Below are 15,065 nucleotides of genomic sequence, written 5' to 3'. Positions count from 1 at the left end.
GAGGCGGGGCTCCACGCTCCCGAGCTGGGTCTGCGTGGGCGCCGGCGGTGCGCACCTGGGTGGGGGGCTCGGGCTCCTGGAGCGACCTGAGCGCCCCCCGCACAGACGGGGAGGCTCAGAAACGAGGCTTGCTCACGGCCGCCCAGTGCTTGGCTGACGCTCCGCATTTGGGGTTGGCGCTTGGGCTTTAAGGTCGCCGGCGCCTAGCGGGAGTCGGGCCAGGGAAGCCTGGCCGGCCATCCGGCCAGGTGAGCATCCTACGCAGGATCTCATTTATCCTTGGCACAGCTGTTCTCCTTCGGTGCTACGTACTCCGGGTGAGACCAGGCTCCTCCCGCGTCCAAGTTCCGGTGGCTGCCTTCCGGCCTCCGCCCGCGCTCCTTCGTCAGGGGGCTTAGGCGTGCCGGTCGTGACGGGAGGGCTCTCGTTCCCCAAATGGAGAGCTGCTGTCTTCGTTCCTGGGTGAGGCGTGAGGAGAAATGGCTTAGCGAATTCTTCCTCTCAGAACCACCGCCTGGAAACAGCGCCCATCGGAGATGGCTATAACCGAGTACGCAAGGTGTCTGACATGCTGCCCAAACTTGACATTTCTGGGCTTCATTCCACTCCTGAATGAGCAAACAAAACCCTTTAATCACGCCAAAGTCTATTGACATCGAGCTGGTAAACTTAGGGAAGGATTAATAGGTCGGGATGTGATGCTACCTTGAGTTTAGCAATGAGCGTCATGCGGAAGGAGAGAGGGACCAGCAAAGGGAAGGATGTTGAGAGAACACTAGAAACCTTACCCATTCATGATTCTTCCTGGGCTGCTCGCTCTTTTTTCCCTAAGAGCATCCTTGCATAATGGTTTCCCTCCCTGGGCTGTCCCCTTATCTTTTCTCTTGTAGTAGTTTCTTCTAGAAGTCTCTTCTAGAACAACTCACAGTTACCGCCTTGATCCTTAAATATTATGTCCATTTTTACTATCTTCTTCCTAGTACCCACCACCAGCCCTTAGAATCCGCTTAGACCCCATCCCCAGCACACAGGACCCTTTTACACCAAGCCTTTTTTCTCCCTTGCATCTGATGTTTCTCTCTTCTCAGCCTTCCTCTACTAAGGGGATGGGCTTCTTGCCTCTTGTCCTGAGATGGGCTTTCATGTTGTTTCAGGGACCCATGCTGTTTGAGAATCTGGCTGTGTATTTTTCACAAGAGAAGTGTGTGAGTCTGTACCCTGCCCAGGGTCCTTCAGCAGAGACATCACACAGGAGTGTTTTGAGGATATGGCCTTGATGGATAAGGCCGTTTTTCCTGCATTCTGGAACTTTAGTCAGTTCTAGGATTAGGATTTCATGTCTAATTTACATGTTGGTATCAGCAAGTGGAACCTGTCCTTGGGTGATTTTTGTGGATATGATAACTTGCACAAGAGAGCAGTTTTCAAAGGATGAAATGATTTTTAAAAGACAACAAGCCTGTCTAGTACAGTGACTGTGGTTTTGCATGAGACATTGCAGTGCCTGGTAATCTTACCAAATATTTGTTATAGTCAATTCACAATTTTACTTGAAAAACCCCATTAGTATAAGTTACTTTCATTTGCTAAAGAGTGGAAATTGATTTACTCTTAAGGCGGTGCTGTGCCTTTTTCATCTCAGGGGCACTATATGCAGAAATGTTCCTACACCTGAGGAGAGTTTACCCCTGACTCGGGCTGACTGTTTGACCTACACCGTAATTCCTCTTCTCTATTTTCTACTTTCTCTTCATCATGTTCATGTTTTCCTCTACCTTGTTGAACATGTGAAGTATGTTTACAATAGCTATTCTTACACTCTTTCTACGAGTTTTATCATCTGTGTCATTTCTGGGTCTGTTTCTGTTGACTGATTTTGCTCCTAGTTAAGGGTCATGCTCTTTGGCTTCTTTATATGCCTTACAATTTTTGACTGGGTGCTGGACATTGTAAGTTTTATTTTGTTGGATGTTGGCTTTTGTTGTGATTTTAAAAATATTTTTGGACTTTGTTGTGGGATGCATTTAAATCACTTGGGAGCAATTTTGCCTTGTTAGGGTCTGTTCAGAGCAACCTTTAGTCTAAGGCTGATTTGGCCTTCTGCTAAGTCAATGTCTTTCTGAGCTTACTGCCCAATGCCCTGTGTGCTTGGGGTGGGGGGAGGGGGTCTTTCCACTTTGGTTGGCGGGAATGTGGACTATTACATGAACTTTCAAGATCACTCTGTGTATTTCATTTTGGTGGCTCTTTTCCCGGCTGGGGGTAGTTCCCTCCCATGCATTCACAGATAAGTACTCAGCCAGTCTTGAGGTGACCCCATCTAGATGACCAGAATGCTCTGCCTGAGCACCTGCTTCTTCTCTGGTATTTTGCTGTCAAATTCTAGCTACCTTGACATCCCTGAAGTTGGTCTCCTCAAATCAGCAAAACCACTGGGTACCTCTGGGTTCCCACACGCTGCACTGTAGCCCAGGAACGCTTTCCGGGCAATGAGCTGAGACAATCATGGGGCTGTTTCTTTGGAAGGAGAGATCCCTTTTGTATTAATATATTGGTTTTATAAATTAAGGGTATTCGGTAAAATTAAAGAGGAATGCTTTTTTTGGCAGGCCTAAATTTTGTCAGCCATCCTAGTGGTGATACTGGTTATTATTTGCTTGTAGGACATGTAACAGCTCTACCTTGATCTTCCCTCTGGGAGCAGTAAAGAAATTTGGGGAAACTCCTGGTGACAATAAAACTATTCCTAATAACCAGAGTGTTTCTCTGCTAGGTAGAAAAATACTGGCTTGCTCTCTTTCTTTCTTGACAAATATGAATCCCAATCTTTTTTCCAGTTGTGCTTGCTCACCTGTCACATGGAACTGCTTAAACTGTAGAAAGCTCTTGAGACCTACATAGACAAACTAGAAAACCCCACCTCTAGGCAGTGTCTATCAGGATTGCTCTTAGATGGTAGTACAGCATGGAGAATACAATTAATGAGTCTATAACATCTTACTACGTTGATAGACAGTGACCGTAATGGAGGGGATGGGGACTTGATAACACGGTGAAAGTTGAACCACTGTGTTGTGCAGTTGAAACCATCATAAGATTGTGTATCAATGATACTTTAATTTAAAAAATGTTCTTAGCAACTCTCCAATTGGGCCCTGACTTAGGTATAGCTATTTTGTGCTTTCTCTTCTCGAAGGCTCACCTAGAACTAGGTCCTTTGGGAAGCCAGTAGAGCCTCCTGGCTTCTGATGTGGTATATTATCAGTGTCTGGGTTACAGGATAAGCCGTCACAGTTTCCTGGTCCCCTGGGTAACTAACTTAGCTTGTTCTCTCTCCGATATCTCTTGAATGTCTCAACAGTATCTCTGTTGTCTATACTTTGCTGTTTTGTTTTTATCAACAAGAGGGGAAATGAGGACCGAGCTTACTCAGCAGTTAAATCTAGACTCTGGCGTTTGAAGAGCTTGCCCTAGAAAAGTACCCCATTGCCGTGCCCCTTGTTTGCTGCCCAGAAGCCTCCTCTGAGAATTGGGCTGGAAACCCTGAGAGGAAAGCATCAGATGGGACTCCGCTGGCAGGAAGGGTTCATAAGCCTTTAGTTACCGTAGAAAATGAGGCCCCATTCATAGAACTGTTGCGCTGTTTAGGAGCCACAGCACTTTGTGAAATTCTTGAGTTTCCTGGGGAAGAAGCCATAAATTCATACAAGTGTCCTGACTGTGACCAAAGCTTCAGTGATAATTCACACCTTGTTTTGCACCAGAAAACGCATTCAGGAGACAATAAGTATAAATGTAGTGACTGTGCGAAGATTTTTAATCACAGAACCAACCTGAGGACACACAGGGGAATCCATACCGGCGGGAAGCCTTCTAAGTGCACAGCGTGCAGCAGCAGCGGCCTCTGCCAGCCCTCCCGCCTGTCTCGGCACATGAATGTCCACGTAAAGGAGAACCCTGCCATGTGGCATATGTGGGACAGGTTTTATGTGGCTCCCAGGATTGGCACAGCATCAGAAAACCCACACTGCCAAAAAAGCCTACGAATGTACTAACTGTGTTAAATATTTTAGTCAGAAAACAAATCTTGTTTTGCGTGAGAAAACACACACTTCGGCTACCTAGTACTAAAACAGTCAGTGCGTGAAATGTCCTGGGCAACCCTCACGCCTCGCCCTCCCCAAGAAGGGCCATGAGAATGACTCTGAATGCTGCAGCAACTGTGGGAAAAGCTGCTTTTGTTCTCAAAATTCAAACCCTTAAAATGTCCTAAGTGAGCCATGACCTTCCTTTGTATCTCTGAACTTATTTCCCATCAGAGCATTCATAGAGGGGAGAAGCCCCATAAGTGCAAAGCGCGTGCAAAAAGTTTTATTTTGGACTCACAGCTTGCATGTCACCAGAAGAGCTGCGCAGGGGAGGAACCACGTAAACATACTGTGTGTGGGAAAAGTTTCTGGCTGAATATGCATCTCATTAATCATCAGTGAACCCATATGAAAAATGCCAAGTAAATATAGTAAGTTTTCATTAATGCTTCTGTTTTTCAGTATCTGCACTGAAAATTGGGTAACAATTACCATTTACATTACCAGGCACTTTACATACATTCTATGCAATATACCACTTAATTTTCATCCCAATCTTTATTTAGGTGGTATGATTTCTATTTTATAATGGATGAAGCATAGTCAATGGCACAGCTAGTGAATGAAGCCAGGATTCTAACCCAGTAACTCAATTACTGTTGAAAATCCATTTGTATGTGCCAATGATACAGACCTTAAAAGTTCAGTTTTGGTTAAAATGAAGGTTATTGCTAGAGTTCTTTTAATTTTGTTTACATGGTTTCTCAGTTTAGAAGGAGGAGAATTTATTTATTGTCAGTTCTGTAGATATAGTATCTAGGACAGTAAATACTTTTACATGTGTTTTACACTTTGTTTTTTGCTATACTTATCTGAATGTAACATTGGTATGAGATTATTTTACACGTGAGTTTCTGGAGGGGTTTAGAAGCCTTTTTTCAGTGTGTGAAAAGTTCTCAAATGGGTGGACTAGTTGGTGTCATGGTGGTTATTAGTTATTAGTACCTGTGGAGCCCATTCTCAGTTCTGATGCCACTGGCCTTTGTGATTCAAGTGTTTGCAAGGATTTTGGCAATCTGACTATAGCTCTTTCTTGTGCCTGGACTTGTTTAAGGGAAAGATACTTGCTCCTCTCTAAGAGGATTTACTTCCAATTCCCCACCAAAGGATTGCCTTGCTATGAATTATAGTAACTATTTAGTGAGCATGCTAGATACTTTAGACATATTACCTAATTTAATCTTCAGAATAAATCTGTGACAGAGAAAGAACTATACTCATATCTTAAATGAGAAAACTGAATCCCAGAGAGAATAACGTCAGTACCTTGCACAAGACACAAAAATAGCAATGCACTAAAGGCTGTGTCTGAGCTTAGGTCTCTGATGCCAAAGGCTGTGCATTCTTCAACACTGAGTTATGTGTTGGCATTCAAACTATGTGTTAGGACTGCAAGCAGCCAGGGAGACTGAGAGGTGGGTGAGGATGGTCCTCGTGGAGGCTACCTTGTGGAGGCACATTCTAGAGCCCCTTTGCCCTCTCTTTGCTTTACCCCAAGCCTAACTTACGTGTATGGTTATGAAAAGCCACAGGAAGACTCCCAGGACTTCAAGATCAAACTCCTATCCTTCTGACCAGTCCAGAGATGGCAAGCTCAACAAAGTACTGTCTTTACAGTTTTAGTTGGGTTTTGGTTAAAAAATTTTTTTCCTCCTCATTTCCAAAGAAAAGTACATATAGAAAATTGTTATAGAGCTTAACCAAAATACTTGACAATATATAGGTCTTTAGATACTGCTGTTACATGTATATATTGGAGCAAAATATTGTTCAGTGGAATGGTTATTAATGTTAAAAAGAACTAGGGAATCTTGTAAATATATTCATATAGAATTTCTCTTTAAAGCAAAATCAATTGTGTACTTAGCAGAATGTGTTTAAAATGGACTTTTGATTGGGATGTGAGGATGGTCTTACTCTGTTTACATAATATAAAAGTACAGCACTTAGTGAAGTTGACTTATCACTGGGAAACTTCATAGCTAGAATAGGGCTGTTTAGGAATAACTGGATGGAAAGTAGTACCTGGAAGATGTGGTCTTTTTACAGACCAGCAGACCAAAAACAATGTACAGAAAGATACTGGCCTCTGCTCTAAGCTCTTAACACTAGAAGCGGGAAGATGCTGTCCATGAGAAAAATGGAAACCAGCAGTCCTAATGCAGCTTGCCCACTCCTTTCCCCCTTTTTGTGTTTCTTGTTTCTTATTTGCAGACTCACAGTTGAGACCCTGTGCTCTGTATGTCAACATCACACTTGGCTCTTTGTTTCTGATGTCTCACTCTTAGGGCACAGGACAGCAGTCTGCTGGGGCTTCAGGATCTTAAATAGAAGTGAAGTCTTCTGTAGGTTTTTCTTTAGTAAGTCTCTGTCTGAGGTGCTTAGAATTGTGTTGGAAGATGCGTTCCAGTTTTCTTATCAGCCACCTCTGGGATACAAAGATCTTTGCCAAATATCAAAAGCTCTCCTGCTTCTGTCTCGCTCCGAGCAGCTGGCATGGTGCCCCATCAGCACATATTAGGGGCTTTTATTTTTCAGGTGACTGAAGAGTTGCAGGATGGGAGTGAAACTGGGAAAGAGGCCCTGCCAGCAGTGTTGCTGCAGGAGGAAGTGGGGAAGGCTACCTTAGTAGGCGCTTGGACAGAACGGGGCTTACATAAAGGATGGAAACTGGCGTCCTTTCCTGTGCTCCTGAGAAAGTGTCGGGGGAGGTGAGAATTTATGCCATAAATGCTGTTCCACACCTAGCTGTGGAAAGTCCCCTTTCCAGATGAGGCTTCCTTCACAATTCAGGTCTTACATTTTTCTTTATTTTCCAGATTTTAGAGGACAATGTCAAGCTTCCATAAAGTATTTTAAAGAATGGCACTTTCATAAAAACAATGTACATGCGTATAATGCGTACATGCCTTTTTGATGTAATACTATCAATGACTGGTATACAGAAAAAATTAAAAAATTAAACACAAACCCTAAGGGTCAATTACTATGAAATAGGCATATTTTCTGTTGTTGCCTTACTGTACACTTGCACCTAACACACTGGCTGGATGTAATTCAGGCTGCTCTGAGCCCAAGGAGTTGAAAGAAGAGTGTCTGCCAGTCTGCCAGTGAGGTCCAGGCTGTTTTACAATGGCTTTTCCACCCTCATATTTACAGTGTCAGCTGATGGAGACAGAGTCCACAAATTGTCATTAACTCACAGATACTGCTAGCCTACCATGTCAGTATTAACAAATATTGGATAAAAGTTAATATAGGGATGAAAAACAAAATGCAGGGAATTTATTGCTAGGAATGGTTGGTTCACTACCTTTTGCAGCATGGATGTTGACCCACTATGAAGCATGAAAAGTGTACTGAAGAAATCGACTAGAACTTCTTGTTTTTTGTTGCTGATGCAGTGATGAAAATATGTATCAACTAAGTCCTTAATGTGATTGCTGGAAGGTCGATCATTGATAAATAGAGCATTATTTCAATAGAGCTCAGATGTCAACAGTTTACATTTTATAATCAAAGAAATTATGGAAATTAGTACAATTCAAAGAAGTTGTACTCAAAAGTAGTTTGGTTTAGAGCTTCGTTGCAATAGAGAGTCTATTCCCATCTCCTCCCATCTAACACAGAAAATACGTAACCCAGTAATTCAGGGAGTTAAATAGTGACATTTCACAATAAATGCATTTTGAGTCTTTGACTCCTGAGATTCCACATAACTAAGTGGCATTGCTCTGATGACTACAGCATGTCATACAGTCTGATACCACAGATTTTGCCCAAAGTAATCTGCCAATTTACTGCACGTGTGTACAAAGCCAGTTATGGTTTATCTCGCTGTTTGTTAAACTTGTTATCCCTATAGGATTTCAATAGTAAAGTTTTTGCTTTGACCATTGTTTAAAAATAACTAAATGATGTTCATTAGAAGTATGACTATTCATCTGTTTCAGTTGTGTAGATCGAGAGGGCTACTGATACCAAGATGACCATTACCGTCTTGGCCCATCTTGACTACAGGTGTTTTGTCTTTTATTCTTTGACAACCCTCCTTGCATTAATAGTCTGGGGAGGATGAGGAGATGACATAAATACACATTTATATAAACCTTAGAGTATGCTGCAATCTCTAGTTCCTCTGGATACCTCACTAGCATTTTTATTGTGTGTGCTTGTAGTCTGTTGAATGTTTTGATTTTACTATTCTTGGTGTATTCTCATTCTTAGCTCTAGATTGCAAGTAGGCAGTGAATGTCTATCTGATGTGCAATTTGCCATCGAATAAACGCTTTTTTATAATGATGGCAATGAGGTAAACTTTTTTTTTCACACTTTAGTGGTCTGAGGTGGCCGTGGTTGGAAGAGGGTGAGTCAAGGACGAAGGGGCATTTTACGGGCGGTAAATCGTTTGCTCCCTGGAACTCAGAGGGCGCTCCCAGCGGACGTCGACTTCGTTTCCGGTCGGCGGTGCCGGGCCAGGTGCCTCCGGGCGCGCAGGGCAGCACGGGGAAGGGAAAGGGCAGGGATCCCACAAGCCTTTGCACGGCTTCCGAGAGCCCGGGCCGCCCATGCTCTTCGCGAGCGCTCAGGCCGCCGGGAAAGCCAACGAGGTGAGACGCGCTAGAAGGGCCCGCGGGCTGGGAACCGGAAGTTGCGCGATCACTTCCGGGGGTGCTTTTCCGCACTCCTACGCAGCTCTGCGGCAGTGGGTGGGCCGCCGCCTCCGCCACCCACCCACGGGCGGCGCCGCCGAAACCGGGGGAGGAGAAGGGAGCGAGAGTGTTTTCCAAGCCGCTCCTCAGGCCTCGCCGGTGGCCGTCGCGGGCATCCAGAATCTCGGCCCTGGACTGTAGGCACTGACAGCGCTACCTCGCCGGCCCTAACCCCGTTTTAGCGATGCGGAGCTACGGGCCCGTCCTGCCTGTGTGTCTCTGGCTTGCTGAAAGGGATGCTTTATGCGTCGCACTTGCCCTGGGTAGAGTATCTTCTCTGTAGACCCGGCACAGTCTCCTCGTCGGATTTCTGCTTGCGCCGAAGCCGAACTCTTAACAGGCTTCTGGTTCCTTGGAGTATATCCTGAGCCCACCTGAGTACACGGCCCCCAGCTGCGCTTAGCTACTTCCATGAATACAAAGCCCTCACTTTCTAGCTCAGATGCCTTTTCCCTGCACTCTACATCTCTGTATTCAGGAGGTCTTCCTTTGGATGTCTCTGAGGCACCAAAAACATGACCAAAACCAAACTCGTGCTTTTAGCCCCTAATTTTGCCTCCAGTATGTGGCGCCACATCCACACAATTCTTCATGTTACGCACACACTCTCCTTCCTGCTGAACACACACTCAAGTCCTGTTGATGATTATACGCACAAAATACCTCTCAAACCTGACTGCTTTCTCTCCACTCATATCCAACAGTACTTGCCTGGATTGACTGACGCAGCCCCCAAACCTCTCACGTCACTCTTTTCTTCTGCCAGCACATCTGATTTTGTCACCATCCAACTTTGACATCTTCCACTGGCTTCCTATTGTCCTTAGGATAATGTCCCAAATTTTCAATGTGACCTTATTGTTACTTCCCTGCCAGCTCTCAATTCCAGCTGCTCTTTTCTTTCTTCTACCTCCAACGGCATTGACTTTCTTTCAGTTCATCAAATAGAACAAGCTCTTCACTTCCTTTTACCTGGAACATCGTCTCCATCCTTACCTCCTTTATTTTATCCTCCTCAGAGCACTTGCATGCTTGTAATTGAATAGTAATTATGTAACTAGAGGTTTAATGTCTCTGTAGGGCCAAGGGTCAGGCACATGGTAAGTGCTTAAAATTATACAATGAATGAAATTTCTATGGTTTTGTCACTTTTATACTGTTGGATAATTTTTGTTCCAGTGATGAAAATATGTATCAACTAAGTCCTTAATGTGATTGCTGGGAGGTCGATCATTGATAAATAGAGCATTATTCCAAAAGAAGTCAGATGTCAACAGTTTACATTTTATAATCAAAGACATTGTGGAAATTAGTACAATTCAAAGGAGCTGTACTCAAAAGTAGTTTGGTTTAGAGCTTCGTTGCAACAGAGAGAGTCTATTCCCATCTCCTCCCATCTAACACAGAAAATACCTAATTTTGGATAGAAGACTGACTGGAAGAAAGGGAATAGGCCCTGGTACTATTGTTGCAAGTAGGCAGGAGGTGTAACAGTGGCTAAGAGAAGCTGTAAGGAATTATCAAAAAGCCTAAGACAGTTCTCTGGATAAAAATGTTATGATACTCTATAGGCTTTAAAGGAATAATTTAGTGAAGATGCATACTTGCCACAAGCCATGTTTGAAAGAAGTGAGGTAAATGTGATATTTGTATTTCAAATAGAATTGTGCTGAGTTAATACAACAGAGAAGTAAATGTAACAATTTGAGTCCACGTGTTACTGCCTTGACCTTTCTGGGAGTAAGTTTCAGTGATGAAAGTAGCTCACATTGCTGGGCTAGGGGATACCTGGCCCAATAACATCATTACCTGTGCTGTTCCCTCCTAGAAGGTCCCCTCAATGGGGGAAGGGCAAGCACTCAGGAGGGGCTGAATGGTGCCACACTTGAAGGCTAGGCAGCCCAGGAAGTTCCAAGAAGGGGAACTGCTGACACCATGAAGATCATGGATCAAAAGGGACTTGGTTAGCAGGTCCATATTCCTGGTTAACTTCACTTGACTGATTGGGCCCATGAGCCTGTCCCTGACCCAACCACTATGGCCAGGAGGATGGAGTAGGCTGGCCAGAGCTGTTCTCATGTGTTCTGCTGGAGCAGTGGTAGGGATCAGCCCCACCAAAATCACATGGATGAAGTAGAGAAGCAGTGACTCTCTGAGGGATACTTAGGGTACTGTAAGAAGATAGGATGGGTGCTGGGGTCAAAAGTTAGCAGGTAAGTCAGAGAATCAGGTAATAAGTGATGAAAATGGATAACACTAATCAAGATGTCACATTCCTGGCACTCCCATGCTAGGCACTTTTCCTGGATTAGTTCACCATTATCGCATTTCACACATGCAGAAAATGGCTTGAATGTAGGATTATAAGACATAGAAGGAGACAGAATGGAAGTATAAAGTGCATGGTAGAAGATGTGCTGCTCCATATTGCTCAGCTTTCTCTGAGCTAGGCAAACTCCAGAAAATGACTGGGTCTCAGTCTCCACAAATGCCAAAGGAATAACTGTGAACTCTACCTCAAAGTGTGTAAGGGTCAAGGGAGATGGGCAAATCTATAAGGAATCATTTCTTGCTGTAGAGTGACTGGCCTGGCAGGAGAAAGCTGGGGGCCCTGACCTTCCCATCTCAAGTAGAGCCTTCCCTAGTAACTTCCCATCTCGTGATTCCTGTTTATGTTTTTTCCTTAGTAGTTATGATTGCAGTTTTACATTTGTGTAATTGTCATGTCTGTTTCCTCCTCTAGACTAGGCTTTCTAAGACAGCATGCACATCATCTGGGTTCACCATAGTACACGCTGCACCTCACGATGCAACCCCCTGCGATATCAGTGAATACTTGTCACAAGAATAAACGAGCTTAATGAATGAGACTCTAGGATAGACTTCCTGCATGCGTTGTTACTCAGAGCGCTCCGCGGGCCCACGCGCTCTTCACGCGGTCAGCTGCTGACGGACAAGGGGGTGACGAGACTTCCGGGGCGGGGGCGCCACCCGGCCCAATCAGAGGGGATTGGACGGTACTTCCGGCAGAGGCCCCGCCCCCCGCCCTCGGCCTCTGTACCCGCTGTAACTTCCCATCTCGAGGCTCCACCTCGGCGGTTCTGCACCGAGCTGGCGATGCCGGAGGGGTCTGACCTCGTCGGGTGTTGTCAAGACGACTCTGGGGAATCCCAGAGAAACGAGCGCGTGGGGCCCCGGGGCACCACTTCCATCCGCCGAGCGAGTGCCAAGCCCAGCTCCTCGGCCGGGTCGGGGCGCCCTGGTGCGGCACCGGGCTAGGAAGACGGGGCCAGAATTTCGACGTCACCTGCCTTGTGGGGCTAACTGCAGCCACAGCAGCATTTGGGAACAAGCCCTGAGATGGCAGACAGGAGGCTATTGGGACAGAAAGAGCCTGTAGTAGGGGTCGTGGGAATGAGGACAGGGTGGCTTCCGCACAGATTTAGGGCGCAGAAGTAACGATCTGGTTGGGTGAGAGAGCAGCGAGTCAAAGATGGCTTGGAAATTTCTGGGTTGGGTGACCTGATGGCTGGTAGACTTGTGGGAGGTATCTCTTGCCTCCTCATGAGTTTACAGTTTTTCTGAACTTTCCAGGAAGAGGTATTAGTCACAAGTGAGTGTGACACCGCGGCTCTAAGTGCTGCAGGGATGGGATGCGTTACGCTATGATTTCACCTGGCGAGGAAGGTTAGGGAGCCGGTTTACTTCTGAGGAGAGCAGAGAGCTAAACAAGGACTTGAGACCTCTGGAAAGGGCACCAGGTAGTGGGCTGACGTCTCTGATGGAGAACTTTGCAAGGGCCTTAGCTAATGTGTCCGCTGACCCCATGTATAGTCAGCTTTTCCCAGTCACCTGTATCCAGAGGAAAAGACAAATTGGAGAACTCAGATGCCCGCCACACCCTACAGAGACAGGGTGTGATGTTCCCAGGTCTAGTCCCAGCTGTATGAGGTTGTCCTCTGAGCCATAAGATGACTGCAAACTTGGGTGCCCTGGGCCTCCCCAGCCCCCAGAATTGGAAAGCTGCCTGATAACAGATGCCACCTTGTGGGAGAGGTCCAGCCTAGAAACCCATGATCCTTGTCCTGGAACACTGCTGCCACTGTGTCAGACCCTCCGCCACACGGAGCTGCGCCAGGGGGGCTCCTGCCACCAGTGGGGAATGCCAAGATGCCTGCCAAGGAGCAGATCCTGGGACTACTGGAGCTGTCCTGGGCTCAGCATGAGAAAAACACAAGAGTAACCCTGATGGAAGATGTGCAGAGAGCCCAGTAAGCCAGGATGCTGGTGAGAAGGGTCAGAGAAGACGGAGAGAGTGAGCACGAGATGAGTGATAAGCTCCTCGCCTTGGAAAAAGTAGGCCTGCGGTTGGTGGGGAGGGGAGGAACCCTGAGCACGTTACCCTCTGCTTCCTCTTACCCTGGGGCTCCTGTCTCCCTCAGGGGAAAAAGCCACAGCACTGAGCTCTGACAGTCACCTTTATTTTGGCCCAAGCCAGAACCAAACTTTCTAGGCCTAGGCGGACAGCTCAGAGTAGAACTGAAAACCAGGCAGAATTTTACCCGTGTTTCCAGTTACCGATTATCTACCCATAATTTTATCTTACCTCATTTTACCCGATAGGGAAATCGAGGTGGAGGCATCTTAGCGCTCAGTAACTGGCTAGTTGCAGCACTGGAAATGGAAGCTGGGTCTTCAGGCTCCTCGCCCTGAGCCTTTTCCACCGTCCCGAGCTGTCTCCTCGTCACGTTCTATGGCAGCACGCTAGCTGTGTGCTCAGCTAACTCCTCGTGAAGAAGTAACTTCTTTCTCAAAAAGACGTGTCTGGCTGCACAACTTTGTGAATGTACTGAAACCCACTGAACTGCGTACACTTAAAAGAGTGAGTTTTATAGTGTATGAATTATATCTCAATTTAAAAAATAACCTTGGAAGCAAAATGAAGTTGAAGTATTTTAAACAGCAATAAAATTCATATTTAAATGTAATATACAAAATAACATCAGAGACATGAAAAGAACTTATGCTACCGAATTGACTGATTTTTGTGCACGCCTGATAGGAAAGCTGCCTTTGCCTTCTCCGCGCAAAGAATATCTACGATGAGCTGTTAAGACTGTTAGCATTTGCAATTATTTATCTGTGCTAACAGTGTACAATGAAAATAAAGTTCAAATAAACTGGATCTTAATATAAGAATGCAGTTCCAGAAAGGATAAATAAAAATTTAAAAGACATGTGCCCTGGTTTAGGCACTATTTCCTCCCAGAGAATTCATCCTTTGCCAGGAGCAAAAAGGTGCCACACAGTTTCAAACTGCCGAGTAGAGAGTTTTCTCCTGGGCTCGGGGCACAGCTATGGGCCATGGGGAGGGGTGGGGGATCTAGACAAAAGGGGAGAAGCTGCAAGTCTGCCACAGGGAGGTGCACGTCCCACTCAGCTCCTCTGCCCACCCAGGGTGATGGAGCTGGGACCCCCACCCACCCACTGTACTGGCCTCAGGACGTCCCTTACTGCCTAGGAGCAGACTTTTCCAGAGCTCTCATTTCTCCTTCCTGAGGGCACATGTTTGACCTCTGGTGTGATCTGTGACCTCCGATTCCCCCAAATCCTGGCTCAGAGCCCTCTTGCTGTCCTCTTCTAGACCAGAGCCTCTCTCCTAGACAGTCATCCTGCTGGGTAGCATACACGCTTTACTTCACCTTCTCGCCCAGAAAACACACCCTCCTGGAGGCCTCCTTCCCTGCATTCACGTCAGTGTTTTACAAAGCCTCTGGGTGGGGCGTTCTGGAGGCTGCAACATGGTCCCCCTGCTCCCCTCTCTAAGGGAGTCACGAAAGCAACCAGGACTCCAAGGGCAAAGGCCTGCATGGCTCAAAGCCCAGCATCTTGGGACATAAAACAGGTAGGACGACACCAAAATGAAATGCTGCACCTTGTAAAGTGGCAAGTTCCCCATCTATGAAAATTTCTAACAAGAGCATGAATCGCAGTCTGTCAGGGTCTATCAGAGGGATCTATGCAAAAAGCAGATAATTTCAGTTTAGCTTCCAGCACTAGAATGTGATTTTGGAAAGGTTCGTAAGAGGAGTGTGGGACAGTCAGAGGCGGACTTAATCACCCTCCCAGTTTTGCGGGAGCCACCTTTGCCGCTGGTCCACACTTCCGGTGGTGGCTGGGTCAGACCTGAGGGCCCCCTACAAGG

The 15,065-nt window shown here is 46.1% G+C and overlaps 1 protein-coding gene across 1 annotated transcript; it reads left to right on the top strand.

Annotated features, from left to right (window-relative positions):
• The first annotated feature begins 11 nt into the window (after positions 1 to 11).
• On the top strand, positions 12 to 14,476 carry ZNF597 (zinc finger protein 597). Its single transcript, XM_057487692.1, is given in 6 exon segments — positions 12 to 1,224; positions 1,227 to 1,313; positions 2,300 to 2,310; positions 3,447 to 3,958; positions 3,960 to 4,237; positions 4,240 to 14,476. Coding segments are annotated over 6 exon segments (1,317 nt in total). The 5' UTR covers positions 12 to 1,070; the 3' UTR covers positions 4,515 to 14,476.
• Positions 14,477 to 15,065: the final 589 nt, after the last annotated feature.

Source organism: Manis pentadactyla, chromosome 10 (genome assembly GCF_030020395.1).
Source record: "Manis pentadactyla isolate mManPen7 chromosome 10, mManPen7.hap1, whole genome shotgun sequence".
Classification (NCBI taxonomy): Eukaryota; Metazoa; Chordata; class Mammalia; order Pholidota; family Manidae; genus Manis; species Manis pentadactyla.
The sequence above is the reverse complement of the archived record's forward strand: the minus strand, read 5'-3'. Positions and strand labels throughout refer to the sequence as shown.